Raw genomic sequence first — 23,573 nt, forward strand, 5'->3', positions numbered from 1 at the left:
ACATATCCTAACCTAGCAAACTCAGCACATCAGATCAGAGCTTCTCAACACTCCATCCAGGTACCTAACATAGGGAGGAGGCTGGGACCCTCATATGTGGGTTAGTGGAGTGGTTAAGATTAAGGGTCTCACTGTCAGTCAGATTCGCTTACAAGCCCCTCCAAGCCCCACCTGGATTATTGACTAGCTATGTGACCTCTCTGGAACACAGTTTCCACATCTGTAAAACGTGAGTAATAATAGTTCCTAGCTCATAAGACTCTTGTGAAAATTAACTAAAATGATGTATATAAAGTGCTGTAAACAGGATACAGAAAGTGCTCATGAAATTTTAGCTATGACAGCACACCTCAAGCTCATCATCTTCCACTACCAGTGGTCACAGATACTTTGTGAATTTACAGAAGAATGCTTAAAACATTCTTTGTAAGTGTACCATGACATACACCAGCACACAGTAGCCTAAATATTTTTGTGTTGCTGAGTTAAGATGTTCAGGTACTATGAACAGCAGGAAGAAAGACCTCTGAGCCCATCTCTCTTACCTGTTGGAGAAGAGGAAAGCAATAGTGGAGATTATTTTGTCAGCGTCAGGCTTTTGTTCTCTTGAGGCATTAAACGCCTTAAATCTATGAGAATACATAAGCCTTTCTTACATTTTCATTATTTGTTTTGCTGACTTATCCAGACTTTGGGTAAGTTCCAAATATAATAGGTTCAGATTCCTGGCTTCACCACTTGAGTGAGTGAGTAACTTCTCTTGTGTAACAAATGGACAAATTTAGATTCCTCATGTGTAAAAATGGGGATAAATACTAGCCTAATCTTCAGAGGGTTGACTTGAGGGTTTATGTTATCTTACACAGCTGAGTAGCACAGCTATTGACACATAAGCCCTCATAAAATGATTGCTTACCATTATTTTTCAAAATCTTCATGGTGTTCAAAGTTAATTTGAAATTATGTATTCTATTACTTTTAAACGCTTTTAATCAAGAGGAGAAAATGCCTGAACATTGCTCATTCTTTGTTTTTTTATTTTAGGACAATTTAGTGTTTCGTTGAAGTATGGAAAAAGAGATTCAGAGGGAGCCATTGAAGTAAAACTTGCAGACCAAGATGAGAAAATGTTTGTATGTGGAACAAGCTGGAGCATTACGGAGGCCAACGTGGCCTGCTTCTACCTTGGATTTCAACAGTGAGTGCTTGTGTCACTGACTTTTCCCAGGGTTGATTTTATTGTTACAACTATTTGTTTTTTTGATGACCCCATCTTTCAGTGCTTCAACTTCCTCAACTGTAAGGTGAGAATGTTAACAACCTGCCTTGTGTCGTTGTCATGAGGGTGAAATGTGTTCATGACTAGCACTTAGAGCTCTGCTGAGCACAGAGCACCTGGAGGTTTGCTCAGATATCTGGATGCCAGTGCTTTGCTGATCTGGACAGTTGCAAATATGTTCATTACTCTCTATTTCTACTCATCTATGATTAGGTCCACTTCTTCATACCTAATATTGTTTATATATGCCTTCTCCCTTTTTTCTTGATTGATCTTGCAGAGATTTGTCTATTTGATTAGTGTTTTTGATTTTTATATTTATAAATTGTCTCTTGTTTCTTTATTTTCAACTTTTGCTCTTATCTTTGGCCCTTTCTCTTTTCTCTATTGTTTTTTTCTAATTCCTTGAGTTAAATGCCTAACTTATCAATTTTCCATTTTCCTTATTTTCAAATATAAGCATTTAAGGTACAGATTTTCCTTTAGGTAATGCTTCATCTGCATGCCATAACCCTCCATAAGTGGGTATTTTACTTGTTTCTCAGTTCAAAATATTTTGTAATTTTCAGTGTAATTTCTTCTTTGACCGATGGATAATGTAGAAGTTTTGTTTTTTTTTTTTTACTTTCCTAATGAACTTGTTAGTTTGCATTTGGTTAGCTCCTTGTTATAATTTCCTATTTAATTGCATTGTGGTGAGAGAATGTGTCCAAATGATGATAACTGTTTAAATGTTTGTTAAGATTTGCTTTGTGCTGAATATATTTTAAATGTTTCATGTGCAGGGTTCTGTATAATAAATATGTTATCCATTAGAATAAGCAAGCTTGTTAACTTCTTTGTTCAAATATTTTCCCATTTATTTACTTACAAGCTTTCTGTGTCTATCTTTTAAGTGTGTCCTTTATTAACAGCATATATCTATTTTTTTTAAATCCAATATGACAATAACTCTCTGAAGAGTTTAGTCCATTTATATTGTTGTGATTATTTACACTGTTGAATTTATTTTTCCTATCTTATTTTGGGCTTATGATTTACCTTGCTTTTTCTGTGCTCCTGTTTCTTCCTTGTCCAATTTCTATTAGGTTAATAAAGCTGCTGTTGTTTTTTTTAAATTATCTCCCTTTTCTTCTTCCACTTGTTTGAAAATCATATACATTCTATTTCTATTCTTTTAATGGCTATCTTTACATTTATACCATGAATTCTTGACTTAGGCAGTCCTTGCCCTCTTCAGGAATAATTCAAAGAAAGTCATTACACTATCAAGTTTTCAGTATTTTGTTCCACCTTATATTATCCCTGAAGTTAAGTGATATCATTATGTAATAAGCCATTACCATTACTGCTGTTCGGTCAGTGCTTACCCAGATGTACCTCATGTTTACCAACTTCTTGGTTTGTTGTTTCTTCTTACATCTCACTCCTTCATTCTGGATTCAATTTTCTTCTTCCTAAACCACATCTGCTAGTAGTTCATCAGTGAGTCTTTTATCATTAAGTTGAGCCATAGGATATTTCTGATTTTCCACCATTTCTGACCAACAACCTATGATTCAACCTAATGGCAAACTCTCTCACTCTTTGATTTTGCTCTGATCATATTTTCTATAAACTCATGGACAGAATTCTCTGATTTTAGCCAGTGGGTATTTCCCTTAATTCCATAAGAGTTCACTGAGGGCATTTATCTAGTACTTTTAGATAGTTGTAGGTTAAGAAGTCTTTCAGATTATTCACCTGTCAGATTTCCCCAAATAGCTCTCATTTGTTCTCATATTTTGATGCGGTCTGGCAGTTTCATGACTACTGTATCCGCATTATGGATCTGAAACTCTTTGTTCCCTTTAATTGCTCTCTTGTTTCCTTTCATTGTAATTTATCTGATATTTATATTGCCATTACTGCTTTATTTTTGCTTACTTTTGCCTGATGCATCTTTGCTCAACTTTTTATTTTTAAGCCATTTTCCTCATTAACTTCTAGAGAAAAACAAGAAAGAATTGAATGTTCTGGAAGAATAGCTCAGTGTAACTCACTGTCTCTAGGATATTGGGTCATTGCGGTAGCTAGCCTCTTACCTACACAAATTCTGAACAAACTAAGAAGTCCAAGCAATGACATATAGATGTCAAAATAGCACCTTTGTACTGTCAAGACTGAATTGAGGATGTAGCTTAGTGTAAAAGCAGAATGGACGTGCTAAAATTAAACCAACTTAATCTCCCAGATCCCAGGTAATGATGGGGCCAACCATGTAAGACTTATAGCGTGGGGCAGGTGGAAAAGACCCCAAAAGGAAAAAATGGAAGTGCTGGGCTGACCTTGACTGATTTATATTTCCAAAATTCCCTGATCAAATTAATCCACCCCCTTTCCTAGAGAAGAGAAGTTGAGGCCAAGAATGACACATCTCTGGTTGGAAAGGAATCAGGAGTCTGGAAGAAGCATTCCTCCTTAACGGGAAACAGAGGAGAGGAAACCAATATTTGTGGGTGCTTGCCATGCCTTGAACTTTGGCCAGTCCATTTAAATGGATTGTTTTAGTTAGTCGTTACAAAACGCGGTGAGATTGTTACATTCCCTTTGTAGATATTGAAGATATTGAAGCTCAGATAATTTAATCATCTTGCCCAATCTATCACTCAAATATAGAAAATGAGAGGAAATTACTCTAGTCCCTTACTTCCCACAGTAAGGTTATGAATGCAAAGTACTAATTTTTCTACCCTAATGTTTCATATATTTGATTGCAGAGGTGCTCTTTATACTCAAAGAAGAGATCTTCCTATAAATTCCACTGAATGTCTACACGTGCGCTGTCGGGGATTAGAGACCAGTTTGGCTGAATGTACTTTTACTAAGAGAGAAACCAGCAGTTCCGAGGGTTTGGCTGGTGTGGTGTGTTACACAGAGGATGCTGGTTAGTGGAGTACTTGCCTGATATTTTCCCTTCCTTCAAGGTTGTTTATTTCACCCCAAATCTATAGTAAACAAACAAATGACAGATATCCTGTTGCCAGTTGCACATGAAGGCAAAATCCTATTTTGGGTTTTAGAGCCATAATTGGTGCTTTCCCCCTACTGTACCCTTTTGCCATTCAAATATTACTTCTATGCAGGTTCCTATTTGGGTAGTAAAGTTGCTTGACTCCCCATTGCTTCCTTGAACATCTGAATCAAAGTTGATACAGCAAACACAAATTAAACATTAGAAGAAACTCTGCATCTCCTTTGAGAGGTCCAGTCAACACACCTTCCTTTAACAAGTTGAAGTGACCACACCTGTGCCTCAGTTGCCAGGTGGTCACTGTCACTTTTCTCCTCCATCCTGACATTGGAGTATTTTAGCCATACACATAGTGTTAAAGGCCAAAGCCTATTTTGGTGCTAAAAATAAGTACTGTCAATATGTAAATGGCACTGCCCAAGTAAGTCATGGGTGGGGGGTGGGACTAGTGCAGTAGCATGAAAGGAATGGGTGAACACCAAGGGCTCCTGATTCCTGAATCCCCTCCCCCAATCTCAGCCAGTCCTCCACAATAAGTGCTGGTCTTCAGAGATTATAAAAAGGCCTGCATAAGTCAGCTTTGGCATTTCTTTTCCTTTTTAACCATATATACTATGTTAATGTTACCACCAATGCATTTTATGTCATCTTTCATTTCTGCCTGACTTTTTTTTAATGTCCCCTTTATTCCAAACATGATAAAGATGTCACCCACAATTCCACAAATAAATTTCACCAAGATAATTCCTCCTTTACAGTTTCTCCAACAGACTCCTTTCAATGTGTGAATGGGAAATACATTCCTCAGAAGAAGGCCTGTAATGGTGTCAATGACTGTGGAGACCAGAGTGATGAGCTGTGCTGTAAAGGTAGAGATGAATCCAGCCTTTAAACCCACAAATGCATTCTTCTGACTAAGAAAGTAGAAACAACTTTACCATTGAAATAAGATTCCATCTCATTCAATTTTTTTTAACTTTTTAAAATTTTATTTAAAAATTTGGGGGGCAGGGATAATTAGGTTTATCTATTTATTTATTACTTTTGGTGGAGGTACTGGGGATTGAACCCATGACCTCATGCATCCTAGGCACACACTCTACCACTGAACTATACCCTCCCCCCTCATTCAATTTTAAGGATGAAAAAAGAGGGAGGATAAAGTTTAATGGTAGCGTGTGTTCCTAGCATGCACAAGGCCCTGAGTTCAATCCCCAGGACCTCCATTAAAAAAAATAGTAATAAAAACTTAATTACTTCCACCCCAAAGTAAATTAATGAATTTTTTTAAGTACTGGAAAAAAAAAAAACAAAAAAAAAAACCTCTCTTCTGTTTATGTTTTCATAGGGTGCCGAGGTGAAGGTTTTTTCTGTAAATCAGGTGTTTGTATTCCAAAGCAGTATAAGTGCAATGGTGAGGTGGACTGCATTACAGGAGAAGACGAAATTGGTTGTGAAGGTAATTTAAAGTTTTGTGGTTACTTTTTTCCATTATTTGATCCAGGGGTTTTAGGAGGCTTTATAATTGTTGCCTGGATCCAGTTTGTCAATAAAGACTGTAAAATGGCAATTTTTAATTCAACATTTCTTCTGCATTTATTAACTGAATTCTATAGAGAAGAAGTATTTTGTTTCCATGAAACGCAGCTCATCATAGAAAGGCAGAATGATATTTAATTATTTCCTAAGTGAGTTGGTGCTTTATGCTTTTTGGTGCTCATTGGAAAACCTCCAAAGGTGAAAAATATTTACTAAGTACCTACTGTGTTCCACACAGACTGACTTCCTATCAGTGCTTTCTGAAGGAAAAAAATCTCCCTAATTTATTACATTCATTCATCTACTCAATAAGTATTTATTAAGTTCTTACTATTTGTGCCAGGTCCTGCTCTAGGTGCTGGGGTTACAATAGTGAATAACATTTCAAACCCTGCCCCTTCATAGATCTTACATTCTAGTAGGGGAAGAGAGAGAATAAATAAGAGAAATAAGTAAAATATCCAGTAAAATAATAAGTACTAAGAAAAAAAAAAACACAAGAAAGGAAGGTATAAATTACCCCTCTGGAGGAGGGTAAGTTCTGAAATTTGAGATGAGGTGGCCTGGGAAGGCTCACTGGCTGAGGTTACTTTTGGGTAAAGAGCTGAAGGGAATGGTGGAACCTGCCACATGAATGTCTGCGCAAGAGTGTTCTAGGCAGAGGCAACAACCAGGGTACTGTTCCTCAGGCAGGAGCATCCCAGTGTGTTTGCAGAATAAGCAGCCAGGAGGCTAGTGTGGCTGGGGTTAGAGGTGGGGGTAGTGAAAGATAAACGACAAGCAGTAGGAGAGGCTGGAGAGGAGGTTGGGTTGGGGAGATGAGGGCAGATCAAACGAGGCCTGTTAGTGAGTGAAATGAGGACTTTGAGCAGAGGATTGACTGATCTGACTTTCATTTTAAATCAAGATAACTCTGGCTGCTGGGGAGGGAACAAGCTGTATGTGGGCGAGGGGAGAAGCAGGCGACCAGCCAGGAAGCTACTGCAATAAGATATCCAGGGAAGAGATGATAGTGACTAGGATAAGCTGGGAGGAATGGAAATGACAAGAAGCAGTCAGATCCTGGCTGTATTTGGAAACTAGAGCCAAAAAAATTTGCTGATAGACTGGATGCACGTATGAGAACAAACGAGCAGTCAAAGATGACTCTGGGGGTTTTGGCCTGAGAATTGAAAGGATGTTGCTGCTTTCTTCAGAGATGGGGAAGGCTGCCAGAGGAGTGGGTGTATTCATACCCACCTCACTGGTGCACCCTATCCAGTGCTGGGCTGATAAGTGTTTAACAATTGGCTTTGAAGAGGGACAAGGAATCCCTGATTTGTATGTAGCTTTGGATAATTTCTGTGGTGTGAATTACTCCCACCATGGGTGATTTTAAGCATTGACACAGAGCACAGGTTGGTAGTGACACCACAGCCTCTTGTGTAGTGCTAAAGTCCCGTGTCAGGACACTACTGAATGACTGATAACAGTTTACGGTGAATTTTTGTGCTTGTCTCACCATCCATTCTCAAAAGTAAACATCTTGAAAACAGATTTTTCTATATTTTTTCTATATTTTTCTATTTTTCTATTTTTATATTCCAAATGTCCTTGGTAAAGTGCCTTCCACACAGGTGTTAAATAAATGTTGAAGATATGTATAGGTAAGTTCACTGATATTAATTATACACGTATAATTGCTTAGTATACCAAGTATTTGACTTTAAAGAAATTTTGTTTAATTTTCCATTGATACCACTTCTTAAAAAACACACTTTTTAGGATTTCAAATTACATCATTTCTTTTGAAGAGTATAAAGAAGTTGAGCAAAATCCTTTTATGTTCGTTAAATGTAGTGAACAGAGGAGAGAAAGAAATTTCGATAAATATTTCAGGGAGGAGGACAGTAAACCATGACTTTTGCCTATGAAACTTGACAGCTTCCTTCACTCCCACTTTCATTGAGATGTAATTGACATACAACACTGTACAGGTTTAAGATGTAAGCATGGACTTGACACATATACCTCAAGGTTATTACCACAATAAGTTTAGTTAATATTTGTCACCTCATATAGTTACAAAATATTTTTTCTCTGTGATGAGAACCTTCAGGATTTGCTCTCTAAGCAACTTTCAGATATACCTCAGAGCAGCGTTAACCATAGTCCCCATGCTGTGCATTCCATCCTCGGTACTTGTTTATCTTACAACTGCAAGTTTGTGCCTTTTGACTGCCATCATCCAATTCCCCACCCAATTCCCCACTCCCCGGTCCCTGTCTCTGGTAACCACAAATCTGACCTTTTTTTTCCTATGAGTTTGGGTTTTTTAGATTCCATATATAAGTGAGATCATACAGTATTTGTCTTTCTCAGAAGCTCTACAGTTTGATGTCACTTCTTCAGTATAATAATACTTGGGGTTTCTTCTCTTCTTTCTCCTCCTCTTCCTTCCTCTCTCCCTCCTTCTCCTCCTCGTGATTTAAAACTCTGAAGTTTAAGATCAAAGAAGTTGTTAGTTTATCAGAAAAAAAAATCCTACTGCAAGGGAGTAACTGTAACATAAAGATTACTTTTATTATTAATTTCTCGAATGCATATCAAAAATGCGTTTAGTCAACTGTCATTGTTACTTCACTTTATCTATCTTTAGATTGAGCTCTGCCTTGTATTTTAGTAATGATTCTAATATTCCCCTCTCTAAGAAACAGCAAGTGAGAGCAGAGATGTAAAATAAATATATTAATATATTCATTGATCTCTCCTTTTCGGTGGACAGATCAGAATCACTAAACCAAGGGAAGTTTGGAGTATATCTTAATTTCATTTATCCCTTATTAGCTCACTTTTTATTATTATAAGTTAAAAGAGTAAATAAATTTTGTGTTATGGTATAGTAATAGTAAATTTGCCGTTGGGTATATGTTCAAATATATCTAAAATGTGAATCTCTTTTTAAAACCCAAGTTAAAATGAGTTCCTTGCTGTGGTGAAATTGGTGTGTGTTTAAATATAAGATGAAACATTTGTTAATCAGTATTAAAAATCAAAGTAAGATGGCATGCTATGGCTCCCTTTTATCTTTTTGTAAGTACTAATTTAAGTCATTATACTATCCAAAATATTATTGATTGATTTATATTTTATTTGAGTGAAAATGATCTCTTTGCTACAGTGAGTTTTTCATTTTCTTTTTAGGAATTGAACATCCTGAAATTAAAGGTAAATCTATTTTTATAACATAAAATTTATATTATAGAATTGAAAACAAGAATAAGGCATTACAGCTTTTATGATAAATGTATAATATGTTGCTATGATAGGTATTTTTCTCAAATAAAAATTATCCTTTGCTGTGGTAAATATTTTGTTTTGGGTTTTGTTTTTTCAGGCCTTCTACATGCAGATCAAGGTAAACATTTTGTTAAGTTCTTGGGATATTGCAGAGTTGAAACAAAACACAGGTACTGCTGTCACCTTATAGTCTGAGGTAACTAATAACTGAGGATGATGTGGCCAGTTTTCACATTCATTTAGGCGCAGAGGCCTCTCTGCCTGGTGTGGTAAACTTTCATTCTCACTCTCGCAACCCACAGCCGGCTAACCAAAAAGCCACGAAAGGTACATTCCCTGCACCTCTGCCATACACCCTTCTCTCCCTTTACTTTGTCCTCAAAACCTAGGCGACTCCTGAAGAAACTGCCACCAGAGGAAAGATGACATCTTTTCATGATAGCTGCCTTCTTATTTACTTTTGTAAGCCAAATGTCCCCAAACCTTCCAGCTCTTTGGGGTCATCCTTTTCTTCGTTATTCATATAAAATGACCACCAGAAGTTCATGGTCTCCCTCAGGATGTCTTAGGATTCTGAGGGAGATTTTTATATGTTCAAGCTCACCCACGTTCCAAGTGGCTAATTTCAACTGTTTCTTTGTATTCCTACCCTTCATTTTGCCTTCCGAGGCTGCTGGGGATTTTTGTTTCTTTGTTTTCTCTTGTTTGTTTCCTCTTCTTTATTCCTTTTCCCCTTCCCTCCCTTTTGCCCTTACTTCCTTCCTAGCTTGGGACATCAGGTGCAAAGAGTTGAGGTAATGATATGCCTGATTATCTCTGGTCCAGGCAAGGGCCCTCTCTTGCTTTATTCATGTTCCTTTAGCCCTATACCTTACTCCCATTTCCCACAGGCAACCATTTTAATGTGAGTTGATGTGTATGTCTTTTTGTTTCTATGCATTCTTATTCAGTGTGTATTGTCTTGTGAGAGTACACTTTTAATTCACTTAGTATTGTATTGGAGATCTTATATTTCCTTTTGATCTTTTAAAAAAGCATTATGTTTTGAAGATCTGCCCATGTTGCTCTGTGTCCATCTAATCTGCTGCTTCTCACTGCAGCATAATAAAACACACTGTGGTGTTCATCTTTCACAGTTTACTCTCTACCTTCTCAGTAATGGACCCTCACCCCACAGTCACGCTGTAATGAATATCCTCTTCTTAAGGCTGTGTGGAAGGATTTCTTTGAGATATCCATCTGGGCAAGGAATTGTTGGGTCTTGGGGGGTGCATCTCCTTAATTTGACAAGCTAGTGCCTGTCTGTCCTTCTGCTGAGCTGTACCATCCTCACCTCCACCAACACTACCTGAGGGCTCTCCTCAATCCTACCAACATTTAGTACTCGCCAGCCTTCTAATTTTGCTAGTCTCTTACTTTCAAGTGATATGGTACTGTTTATTTATTTGAATTGTTGGTATAAACAGTGATTTTGAATTTCTCTTCATATGCATACTAGCTTTCTGAGTTTCCTCTTCCTTTCCTTTCTTCTGTTTTTTGCCAGTTCACAGCTTTTGCCTCATTTCATATGGAGGCTGCAGTCTTCTTGATGCATTCTAGATATCAATCCATTTTCAGTTTTAAACATACAAATACCTTCTTCCATTCTGTCACCCATCTATTAACTTTAGCCATAGTGAGCTTTGTTGAATATAAATCTTTCGTCTTTATTTAATCAAAGACATTGATTGTTTTTCTTATGGTCTGGGCTTTTGGAGCTTTGTGCTGCTCTTCTAATAGTCGGTACCTCTCAGCTACACTGGACTTTCCCTGTCTTCCTTTGTTAATATGAAGTCTTCTCTTTGGTTCCTGTGGGTGCTTTTGTGAAAGCTCTGAGTAGAGCCTCTCTCCACCCCAGAAAATAACCTAGACATGTGGCATAACAGACATATGTATGTCTCTCCCAAAAAGAACTTGGGAAATCGAGGGATAAGACACAGGATTGCTGCAGCAAAGTAACATTGCCCCTCTGGGCTGTATGCTCCTCCAGACAGAAAAACATGTGGGAATTCACGTTTGGATCCCCAGGTCAAAGTAATTATGATCCTGTCCGTGACTGAAATGTTCCAGGACAGCAGAGTGAAGATGGAATTGTCCCATATAAATTCAAACAGAAGTCTAAGGAAGAAAAGAAAAGGAACCTTTTTGTTTTTGTTTAACTTTTGACTTCTGCATCCCAAATGCCTAAAACTAACCTTGCCTAATACTGAAATCAATGAAATATCTTTGTTTGCATGACCCCTGTTAAGAGGTGCCTTATTATGCACAAAATGAAAGGATTCTTTTCAATGTCAGCTCAGGACTCTTTTGGTCAGTGTCGATGACAGCTTCCAACCTTATGTGAAGTTGTAAGTGCTTTTCTTCTCTGACCCGGGCGTTTTGCCTGCTCTAAATGCAGAAAGCTGCAGCACCATGAGTCTCACCATTCACTTCTACCAACAGACACCTCTAGTTTGTGCCTGAAAAATTTCTCCCTAGTTCATCTTGAGCCTTCATGGTTACCTAGCTATGGAAAAGAAATAAGATGATGTGCTTTGGGATTTTGTACTGACCTTTTCAGAGGTAGAGCAAGTTCTTTATTTATTTTTTTGTTTTAGTTTTTTTTTTGTTTTTTTTAATCAAAACATAGTTGATTTATAATACTGTGTTAGTTTCAGGTGTACAGCAAAGTGATTCAGTTATATATTATTTTCCATTATAGGTTTTTACAAGATATTGAATATTGTTCCCTATTATACAGTAAATCCTTGTTGTTTATCTATTTTATATATAGTAGTTTGTATCTGTTAATCCCAAACTCCTAATTTATCCCTCCCCTCCTTTCCTCTTTTGAAACCATGAGTTTGTTTTCTATGTCTGTAGGTGGTAGGACAAGTTTTGAGACAGAAAATTATTATCAAAATTTAAATGATTTTAGTGATTTAATTTTTACTATAAACATAACTTTAAACGTTTGACTGTTTTTTCCTAGAAGAAACAGAAATTTTGACTGCTGATATGGATGCAGGTAAGTTAACACTATTCTTTTTAACTGGTGCTTCACTGGTTAAATTTGCATTTTAATGTCATGTGCACATGTGTGAACATGTATGCATATGGGTGATATAATTGATTCAGGTAACAATTACCTTCCATATCAATTTTTTTTCTCTTAAGTAAATTGTTATTTTTCTTGGCTTTCTTTTTTTTATTATTGAGTTATAGTCAGGTTACAATGTTGTGTCAATTTCTGGTGTACAGCACAATTTTTCAGTCATACATGAATGTACATGTATTCAACCTTCCATATTAATTTAAATTTTAAAAAATTACTTCTTTCCTTACCACTTGTAAGAAAAATAAACATGAATGCTTCTTGAGAACTGCTTTTAAAATGGGTTCATACATATGGCTAATTTTGAAATGAAAACAATACTTTAGTCCCACATATGGTTCTTCTACTTGTTATGAACTTTGTCAGGTCGGTTTTGTCAAAAAACAATCAGATTTCACATGTGATCCAGGACATACGTTTTGAAATAGATACATATAATTGAATTAACCTGTTTTTTTTGCAACGTTTTAAACCATGATAACAGAAGGTCTCTGAAGACCTGTATCCAGGCCAGTTGGGTACTTACAGCCAAATTTAATTAAAGTACCCTGTTCCTGGGTAGACAGGGATCAGTAAGAGCTTTGAGTCAGACTGGCTTGTCTCAGTTGTTTGTTAGCAGTGTGACCTTAGGTGAGTAACAAGCTCAAATGCAAACTGGGAATGAAATATCTCCCTATTTTAGGGGGATTTAAAACTGAAATTCATGTAAGACTCCCTTCTAATTGTCAGGCCCCAAAATCAATCAATGGTTTAAAAAAAAATCAGGCAATGAGTGAAAGATTTAGAGCTCAAAGTTACAGATATCAGTCAGAGGGATTTCCAACAAAGGCCTTTTATTTTCTATTCAAGGTAATAATTGATTTTCAGATACTACCCAAGCTGGTTTCACAGTCCTCAGTAGATAAGGTCTCTCCTCTTTCAAAAGTCCAATCAGAAATTTAAAATTTATCATCACATTCTTCACCCAACCCAGTTCTTAGGATGGGTGGGACTCCCTCCAAAAAATATTCTATCAACATTTGTTCACAACATCTCTCCCTTGAGGACCTACCTCCTTCTTATATGTTCATAGTAATTGAGAATGATATTATTTTTTTCTTTCTCATTTGAGGCTAAGAAGCAAGTTTGCAAAAATGTTCAAGCCATGATAGAATAAGGAGAGCATCTTATATGTTTACTTTCTTCCTTTGTCATGAATTCTCGTGCAAATTCATGTCTTAAGTCTTGCTCTACCATGTTTCCCAGTGACAAATGTGCCACGCCTGAGGGCTCACAGAGGAAGGAGACATCATCACATGTCAAGTGGCTAAAAACACAGCCCCCCTCCCCGCTGACTGATCCTGGATTGTCCAGGGGTTCATGGCACATCACCTCTCAGAGTTAATATGATCACTAAATGAGATAAACTATATACAAGGTACTTAGCCTGGAGCCTGACACATAGAGCTTACTCAGTAGTAACCTCATCAATGTTAATATTAACATTATTGAAAAGAGCCCCATATAAACAGCCTCTAGAAAGTAAAAGCCGTGAAAGTGAGAAGCTGGAGTTCTCCCTGTGACCACCATCCCGAGGTGTCACCCCCATCCTGAATTGTCACAGCAGCAATGCCTAAGCATGTGCATCTCTCACCTGCCAGAGGCTGGTACACATTTAACTCCCCAGGCAGCCTCTTTCTGCTGCTACTCCACCTTTAGGCAGAACTTCAGAGAATCAAGCCAATTTTCATATTAAGCCCGTGTTTTTGAACAAGGTGAATAGCACAGTTTAGCATCCAAAATAACTTACTAATGAATCTGGTCTGCTTCATACTAACTGTGACTTTACTGTTTTTGCAGCAGATAATCAGGAAGTTTGCCCACTTATGGTTTCAAAATCATAACGATACAATCTCTTCCTTCCTTAAAGAAAGAAAATGGATAAAGTCACTTTTCCCTAAATTATCCTGTGGAGTTAAAAAGAACATGCCCATTCGAAGGAAACGAGTCATAGGAGGAAAGCCGGCAAAACTGGTAAACCTGCATGAGAAGTTACCATGTCACTTCCCAGGAGCAGCCCAAGTTTGAAAAGGGGGAGGGGATGGATATGTAATTATAAGAGACTGAGAGTCTTGAAATGGAAATATCTTTCAGCCACCTGTTTGTATTGCTGTCTAGTAGGATGGCAGTGACCACATAAATGTCTTTTCAGGGGGAGTTCCCATGGCAGGTGGCAATTAAGGAAGGAAATAAAATCAACTGTGGAGGAATTTATATCGGTGGCTGTTGGATTCTGACTGCTGCACATTGTGTCAGGTAAAAAACATCTCCAGTAGGTTTGGGGTCCTAAAATGAAGAAATTGGGTAATAGAGGTTGTGGCAGGTGATAAATGAAAATGTATATAGCCATTGACAAGTCCCACTCTATTATCTGCTTAATACTCTCTGATATTCATGATCGGGATCCCAGAGGCCAGTTCCCCAGAACCCAGTGGGTTCCAGCTGGCAAGGACAGATCAAGCCTGTAGGTGCCAAGTTATTTCACTTGGCTCGTTTGCATGGCGCAAGATCAGCTGGGAGGACACAGTTTAGGAATCTGGCCTCAGTTCTGACCTTTAGAATGAACAGAATATCATTTATTGAGCACCTCTTACAGACCAGATACTATGCCTAGCACATTCACATATGTTATTTTATTTTAATATTCTCAACAGTACTAAAAGGTAAATATTATTTCTCTCATTTACTTAATAAGCAGACTGAGACTGGAGGTTACATGACTTGGCTAAAGCTACCCTACCAGTCAGTATCAGAGCTGGAGTAAAATCAAGTTCAACATACTTGACAGTAACTTAGATGAAGGCCTGCTTGGAAAATCTGCAGGGGGCCCAAAATTGAGAGGGATAGGAAATCTGTTGAATGACACCCATAAAGATTCTCATAGATTGGAGCAATGCACCAAATTTCATCTCTTCCTTCTGAATGACCCTATTCTCTTGGCTGCTGTGAGACAACATTTTCTTGGTTTGCTACCTACCTCTCTGACCATGCCTCCTCATCTTTCTTTGCAGTTTCCTCCTCCTGTGACTGAGCACTGATGCTCAGGTGAAATCCTGGAGTTTCTCAGTGTGTATCCTGGCTTCCTCTTCTCTTCTTACTTCTTCTCTCTAAAATTATCTGTACTTTAAAACAGCGCTGTATGCTGACACAATGGTATCTCCAGCCTAGACCTCTTCTACAATCACTGATCCTACAGTCAGCTGACTATCAGCACCTCTTGGCTCTATCAGAAGTACATCAAATTCAAAACATCTAAGATGGAGCTCATGATACGTCCTTTCTCCTCAAATATGGTCCTGACCCAGTGTTCATTTTCTTAGCAAATGACCAATGCTGTTCATCTAGTTTCACAAGGTAGAAATCTAAAAATCACTGCATTCATTCCATCAGTCTTACCACAGCCCAGCCAGGATATCACCAACTCCGGATGGCATTTTTAATTTCTAATTATTTAATTCTCAAAGCTTCTTTCCATCCCCACTGTTATCCTGCTTTCACCTCTCTTCTGGATTTCACTAACACCCACCACCTCCTGGTTGGCTCCCCAATGTTCACTCTGCCCAGCCCTGCCCCCACCTCTCCATTGCCTACTGTGCAGTGAGAGTAGTAGTTCTAGAGCTGGTTTTGACCACTTACCACTTAAAATTCAATGGCTTTGCATTCCTCTTGGGATTAAAAAAAAAAAAAAAAAAACTCAGCAGAATGTTTAACACGGCTCATCTGGCCCCAAGTGATCTACTTACCTTTGCCAATCTCATCTTGCCTCACAGCGTCACCTCTTGCTCCCTGCTCCATCTGTTCTGGGCTTCTTTCAGCCGCTCAAGTGTACCTTGTTCCCTGCTGCAAAGAGACCTTCATGTATGGTTTCCCATCCCTGAAATCACCTTTCCTACCATGTTTCCCTAGTTAGTGCTACTCTTGATTCAGATCTCAGCTCAACCTTCACTTCCTCAGAGAACCTTCCCTGATTCCCTGAAGTCAAAGCCTTCCTGATAAATTCTCAGAAGCCCATGTGCTATGAGCTCCTCTCACTTTTCCCAGTAGAATACATATCTTCTTTGGTGGGATTATCCATTTAATGCTGCTTCTTTCTCTAGACCCTGTGCTCCACAAAGGCAGGAACTCTTTCTGATCTTGTTCATTCCTGCATCCCAGTGGCTAGCCCAGTGCCTGATGTAACAGTGGGTGCGCACCAAATATCTATTGAGTAAATTGAATGGATAAGCAGACTTAACCTGTAAACAATATTCAGAGCCTCTGATCCTGAAAAACAACCCAAATTAATATGAAGCACAGCATTCTTGGAATACTAAGTATAAATAAAAGCATCCTGAACGCCCCATTAGCTCCTAGGACATCACTGCTTAACTGTAAGGTGATTCCCTGAGAAAATGGTGGTAGATGCTCGATTTGCCGGAAACCACAAGGTGAAAATTGGTATGAAAATGGAGTGAGGCATGAGGACAGACAATATTTAGCTCATTCACCATTTCCACCAAGTTTTCAAGCGGCTACTGTGTTCCAGATCCACTACTAGGCACAGGCATCTACCCATAGATGAATAAGACCCTCTCTTTGACTTCAAGTAGCACAAACAGGAGGAAAAGCTTGTGTGCAAATAAACACAATGCAAAGTTAAGATGAAGTCAGTCTTAAAGGTCAAGATGATGATTGCTGTGGTCTTCGCCCTGGGAACCTCTGGGGTTAGTAGTGTAATGAGAGTCTGTGCTCTGCCCTCCCAGTTCCTCAAGCACATTTCTGGCTTGATGCCATCTGGTCTCTGCTTGAGCACCTTCAGTGCCATTGCTGTCACTCAGAGGCAGCCAACTCATTCTACTTCTGGCATCTCGGGTTGTTAGTGACATCTTTCTGTCCCTGACATTGAGCAATTAGATGAACTATTCCTCTTTTCATTTACCTATTGACTTTCTTTAATTCTGCCCTAAGAAGATTTAGTTGCACTGCATCATGACAGCAAGGATGAAAAAAAATTTTTAAAAACCTGGGAAAATAAAAAAGCTCCTTAAAAAGGAAAGTTATAAAGCTGAAGCATCAAAAGTCCAATTTTTAGTTTTTTTTTTTTCCCAGTGTATTTATTTCCTTTTTCCTTCTGTTACAGAGCCAGCAAAACTCATCATTACCAAATATGGGCATCATTTACAGACTGGTTAAAGCCCAACTCTGAGATAACCGTTCAGTCGGTAAATGAAGTTATTATCCATGAGAAGTACAATGGGAGCACTTACCAAAATGACATAGCTTTGATTGAAATGAAAAAACACCCGAGCCGAAAAGAATGTATGCTGTTTAATTCAGTCCCTGCCTGTGTCCCCTGGTCTCCATATCTATTTCAGCCTAACGATAAATGCATCATTTCCGGCTGGGGTCGAGAGAGAGGTATATGTTTTATAACTTGTTAATCAGAATTCAGAGGTTGAAAAGGAATGGGACTAGAAATGCATTGGAGCTAATTTCTGAGTGCTCAGAGATAAACATGGTGTCAAATCCAGGAAAGTGAGTGTCAGCCAGGGCTGGCTTCATGGGCTTAGGACCTGAGTAGGTGTCCAGCACCCCAGCTCTGGGCACCATAGGGCCTTGTTTACTGCTCTGCTGTCACTATCATTAACTTTTTAATCATTTTTTCAAGGGCCCAATCTCACATTTTCAATTTTCCCTGGGTTCTGCCAATTATGTAATAGATCCTGATGCAGAGTCTCAAAGGATACCTGTACTCTGTGCTACTAAAACATACATTGAGGGTTAGCCATTCATCAAGAAAAAAGTAGAGTGACAGGGGGACATCCAGCATGGACTTTTTGGGTTCACTGGAAAGGTACTGATGGAGGATTAAAAAGGTTTTCAAAGGGATAGTCCTAGTATAGGCTGAGTCACCGATCCTACAACCCTGCTGCTCTCTCCTCTCTGCTCCCTGTTCTCCATTTTTACACCCCCACATCCCACAAAGAGAAAGGGAACATAAAGAATACATTCCTTGAGCTTCTAAGAAGACTGGAAGTGAACATTCATATGAGCAAGAGATGTAGACACTTAAGGACGACTTACTTAAAAGATCTCCTAAATTAGAGATAGATTAGAATTAAATTAGCCAGTGCTTTTTCCTTCATCTTGAAGAGTTAGCCTAGAAATTTAGCTTCCTTTTGATCTCAAACTCTCTGTATAAATAACTTGAACTTATAAACTCCTATTCCAAAACATTCTTTATAAATTCCATATTGAAAAGTATAAAATATGCATATAAATTAACTTGCATTTGTGGTATGTTTGAATACTCAAGACTTATGAAATACTGAATTGTATTAGTAATTAATTCATCCAGAAAGTATTATGTCCTTATATTTGTTCTGTTTTTAAAAAACTTTCATATGCACATTAACATGTAAACACAAAAGCAGAGATAAAGTATGACAAGCCTACTTTTCATCATGCAGTTTTCACAATTATCAACATTCTACTATTCTTGTTTTATCTCCCTGAATTGATCACAATCACAGTAGGATAATTAGGAAAGTTTACCTATAAAGGGGTTAGTAACAAAGTTGTGGGTGGCAGGTTGGGGAACCACAAGGGCTATGCATGGACCCAGGACTAGCAGGACCAGAGCTGAGTCCTTTCCGAGATCTGAAGGCACAAGGCAAAGGAGAAGTTACCAGAAGGAGAAAGAGCCTCAGAGCAGGCTACCTTGAGAGAAGTAATGATCTTGGGTTGAAGGTTAGAGCCAGCCCCACTCCTGCTATCCTCACGCCTTCCCTCCTTCCCTTCTGCCAGAGTCCCCTGTTGGAAAGAAGTGAAGACATTCCTATTGAGGCAGTCCCTCCCACTCAGGCTCTCTGGGCAGCGGAGGGCACAGAAGGGTGGAGAATGGATCCAAAGGACAATCAGGAGCTTTTCAATATATTCCCCCCAACACTTATTTTTCCTGGAGCATATTAAATCAAATCCCAGATATCATGTAATTTCACCCATGAATACTCCACTATACATTTTTACTAGGTAAGGACTTAATAAAACAAAAACAAAAACTCAATACCATTCAGACCCAACAAAATGAAAATGATTCCATTCATTTTCTAATTCATTTTCTGTTATCATCTAATAACCATCTGTGTTTAATATTCGTCCATTATTTACAAAATATTTTTACAGCCAGATTATTTCCACTGGAATCCAAACAAAGTTCAAACATTGCATTTAGTGGTTGTTTTTCTTAAATCTCTTTAAATTTAGAACTGTTACCTCTTTCTTTTATTTAAAATGTATTTATTTTAAATGAGGGTGGCGGGATATAGCTCAGTGGTAAAGTGTGTGCTTAGCATGCACAAGGTCCTGGGTTCAATCCCCGGTACCTCCATTAAAAAATAATAATAATAATAACAAATAAATAAACCTAATTACCTGCTCTCCCCCAAAAAACTGCTGTCAAAAAAAATGTTTTTAAATTAAGTATTTTAAATGAAACTAGGTCATTCTTATTTAGAATTTCCACGCCTTGAATTTGTCTGAGTGTATCCTTATGTGGCATTTAATATGTGCTTCTATTCTATGTATTTTCTGTAAACTAGTAGATATGTTCTTATGCATTGATTTGTTTATTAATCAAATGTGGTTTTACACATTTGTTGAGCCCTTACTGTGAGTGCAAGATATTAATGCCAAAGTGTTAGTATTTCACTGATGAAAAATATGGACCCAGTCAACAAACTTAGGTGCTGAGGCTACAAAGTAGAATGACAAAAGCCAGCTCTCACGGGACTTACAGTTCAGAAGTGCCATCAGACATGAATGCCACTGTCAGCCAGCAGAATGTGACAGATGCCTCGAGAAATATACAAAACAAGAGTTCAGGGGAGGAAGTAATCTCCTGAGTCATTAAAAATTACTCACACTGTCCAAGAGCTAGTTTTTGAAGTCTTCTCCTGAGTTAGGGGAAATAATAAATTACTAATTTTTGGAACGCTCTTATCCTGAAGAAGGTAGTCATCTTAAGACTAACTTGAAGTAGGACTTGAAAGAGAAAAAAGAAAACTCTTTCCTGATTTGCCATATATGTTGGTGGATTTATTTTTCTCCCTCTGCTTCCCAGAAGAGAAGAATTTTTGTCCTACAGTTAACAACTATGTGCTCACTACAGAGCTGGGGTCTGTGGGGGTGTCCTCTCAGGATAAGCCAGAGGTCTCTGTCCCCAGGTAGTTTACAGATTAATTAAGGAGGCAAGTCATTTGGCATAAAGTGTTTAGTGTATCATTGAATTACTGAGTTTATGCATTACTTAATTACATAACTATTTATTAAGCAAGTACTTTGTGCTAGCGTGAAACTGGTGCTGGTGCAGCAGTGAATGAATCAGGCTTCGCCCCTGCCCTCCTAGAGCAGGTAGAAATTGCTGCAAGCTGGGAGAAAGATGAGGGGAGATGGGGCAAAGATTCATTCCCTAAACCTGAGACAACTCATGCTGTGTTCTTAGGTTTTTCCCTGCACTGTTAGTCAATAACAGTACCTGGCCCTTCTCTTTCCTTGGACCAAAAATGTTCAAATCCCAAATCTGTAACTTAAGTGGAAAGGAAATCCTAAGTCCTCTTTCAATCACTTTCAAATCATTTAGGAGATGGAGTTCCTCACAGACACACAAAAACACATAGATACTGATAACTTCATATGTGTTTTCTTCATTTTAAATTCTTTTACTAAAAAGTTGTTTTCACTCTAACAAGCACTTTCAAGAAAATAAGAGGCTGTAAGAAGACAGGAGCTATTTATGTGAGAAGACCCTGATCCCAGATTTTGATAGATATCCCCCCGAACTCAGTGGTCAGAGCAGAAGGAGTCTATCTCGTTCACCTCAGAGCACCCAGCTCGTTATTAAATGAGCATGACTTTGGGCCCTGGGTTCAATAATGCCCCTTGACTATTTTTAGAAAGACAATTATACAAACTGGGGATATGAGCAGTGTGTGATTAAATACGTTAATGAATTATCCTCAAAGGTTTACAAATACATTAAAGAATATACATATTTTTTAATGGTCCTGATGGTCTACTAAATTATGAGAGTAAATATTTATTTCAATTTCTCATTTGTAACTTCTAAATGTCTGTTTGTTTTCTCACTTTGTTTAGATGACAAAAAAGTCTATTCACTTAAGTGGGGTGAAGTTCATCTAATAGACAACTGCTCTAAGTTTTATTCAAATCGCTACTTTGAAAAAGAAATGGTGTGTGCAGGTAAGTACTGAGGGGCTTCTCGGAGATGTCGCCATACCCACTACCAAACTCCTCTCCCTCCCCACCTTGTCACCCCCTGCTCAGGGCCTCAAACCCTTTCCTTTGGCCTTCTAGCTGTTGCATCATCAAACTCTTTCAGTCCCTTCCCCTCAGCTCAAGTTCCCACAACTTACTACCCAGAGGAAGAATCTTCGTTAAGCTATTGCATAGCAGTATAGCCAGGTGACTAAGAGCACAGACTCTGGAACCAGACTGCCTGGGTTTATATTCTGGTTTTTACCGGTTGCAATTGGTGTGACTTTGAGCAAGTTTCCTCATCTGCAAAATTGGTGATCTTCACAGATGAGGAAAGTGACACGCAGAGCAGCTACATCAGCTGCCCACGCCTCACAGACAAGAAGTGGTATATCCAGGACCCAACCCAAACCTCTTGTAAATAAAAATCCAAATAACCTCATTTCAAATTCATCCATTTGGAAGTAAATTCTCCCTCCTTGGAAATCCCATTGCACTTCTTACAATACCTGCCACTCTCTCCTTTAATATCATAGAGAAGCCACTGCCCCTGGCTAACACAACTACAGCAGTCGGTACTTCGGGTGCTGACTCAAAGGTAGGGTCCCCGCCAGCATAGAGCATTTCAGATGCTCTACTGAAACCACTTATACATTGTGGATTACAGAACAAGGCAGAGTTACTGGCATCCTATAACTTCTTGGATACAGTGATTTAAAAATCTTAGGAAGTCATTAGAGTGAAAAGAAAGTTAGCAGACCATTCCCTGTGCCCTCACATCTTAAAACGGAGTTCAGGATTACAGAGGACAAAAAGGGAGAATAGCGCAAAATCTACCAGGGGGCAGAATCACAGTTAAGAGGACAAACTCTGAGGTCTGGCTGCCTGGGTTCAAGTCCAGGCTCTGCCACTTATTAGCTAGATGACCTTGGACAAGTTAGTTAACCCCTCTGTGCCTTATTTGTCTCATCTTAAAATAAGAGATGATAATGATACTTACCTCATAGGGTTGTGGTGAGGATTAAAACAATGAATACATATTAAGCACTAGGTACTCCTATTATTTTCCCACCCAGTCTTTGATGCTACTTTCAGATTGCTAACTCATCATAGTAAATACTTCCACAAAGGAGAGAAAGCATAGAGAGCACTTGCTAAATTTGGAGAATGAGTAGAACAGACAGTACTTCCCACCCGGCATCTCTACGGCTCTGTGGGCCCAGCCAGGGTCTGTGAGGGACAGCGCGTCTTACTTCTTGTCAGGAGAGGGTAAAAAAGTCGAAGTTGGTACAGACGTTGGTGGAAGAGGCAGGTAGTCAGCATGGCAGCCTTGACAAGTGGAAGTGAGTGTGTGACTTTCTTTCTCCGTTGTCTTTCTCAGGTACAGATGACGGTTCCACTGATGCTTGTAAAGGGGACTCTGGAGGCCCCTTAGTCTGTCAGGATGCCAACAATGTGTCTTATGTTTGGGGTGTTGTGAGTTGGGGTGAAAACTGTGGAAAATCAGAGTTCCCAGGCATTTACACCAAAGTGGCCAATTATTTTGACTGGATTAGCATTCACGTAGGAAGATCTCTTGTTTCTCAGTACAATGTTTGAAGCTATGATCTCTCTCTTCTTTCTGCTCTTTTCCTCTCAAGAATTCCATTTTAATTGAAATGATACTGCACAATTAGTACTTCGAGAAAAAAAAAAGACAATTTTATTGGATATTTTTTAAAAGTCTCTATGAAGTTTATGCTGTATTGGAATTTTGCTGTATAATTCTCAAATAAATATTTTAGTCAATCATACATATTTTATTTATTAGAAAATGACGTTAAATTATCTATTTATTTAGGAGTGCTATATTGACTGGACTAAAGGGTTAGGTAGTTGAAGGACAGTGGATTCACAAAAGCATGATTCAAATCCCAGCTTTACTGCCTACTCATTGCTTGGCCTTGGGCAATTTACTGTCTTTTTTTGTGTCTCATTTTCTACCTTTAAAATGGAAACTGGAATTTTGAGAAAATGAAGCTGCATCCTGAAGTAAA

At 38.4% G+C, this 23,573-nt stretch overlaps 1 protein-coding gene and 1 non-coding gene across 4 annotated transcripts in view; one reads left to right on the forward strand and one right to left on the reverse strand.

Annotated features, from left to right (window-relative positions):
* The window catches only part of CFI (complement factor I), a 39,934-nt gene extending 16,604 nt beyond the window's left edge, over positions 1-23,330 (forward strand). For 2 of the 3 annotated variants that reach the window (XM_045515777.2, XM_010953673.3), the window contains 12 exons: positions 1,045-1,198; positions 4,039-4,205; positions 5,051-5,161; positions 5,641-5,751; positions 9,015-9,038; positions 9,208-9,228; positions 12,121-12,156; positions 14,153-14,256; positions 14,435-14,538; positions 17,402-17,679; positions 21,418-21,522; positions 22,919-23,330. In XM_045515777.2, coding sequence (XP_045371733.2) covers positions 1,045-1,198; positions 4,039-4,205; positions 5,051-5,161; positions 5,641-5,751; positions 9,015-9,038; positions 9,208-9,228; positions 12,121-12,156; positions 14,153-14,256; positions 14,435-14,538; positions 17,402-17,679; positions 21,418-21,522; positions 22,919-23,136 — 1,433 coding nt within the window. In that variant the 3' untranslated portion in view covers positions 23,137-23,330. The remainder of the gene's footprint in view (positions 1-1,044; positions 1,199-4,038; positions 4,206-5,050; positions 5,162-5,640; positions 5,752-9,014; positions 9,039-9,207; positions 9,229-12,120; positions 12,157-14,152; positions 14,257-14,434; positions 14,539-17,401; positions 17,680-21,417; positions 21,523-22,918) is intronic. The other variant, XM_045515778.2, reaches the window with a different exon arrangement.
* On the reverse strand, positions 5,341-5,413 carry TRNAP-AGG (transfer RNA proline (anticodon AGG)). The gene has a single exon. It is a non-coding gene; the product is annotated as a tRNA-Pro (tRNA).
* Positions 23,331-23,573: the final 243 nt, after the last annotated feature.

The sequence above is a fragment of the Camelus bactrianus genome, chromosome 2 (genome assembly GCF_048773025.1).
Source record: "Camelus bactrianus isolate YW-2024 breed Bactrian camel chromosome 2, ASM4877302v1, whole genome shotgun sequence".
In the NCBI taxonomy this organism is placed as follows: domain Eukaryota; kingdom Metazoa; phylum Chordata; class Mammalia; order Artiodactyla; family Camelidae; genus Camelus; species Camelus bactrianus.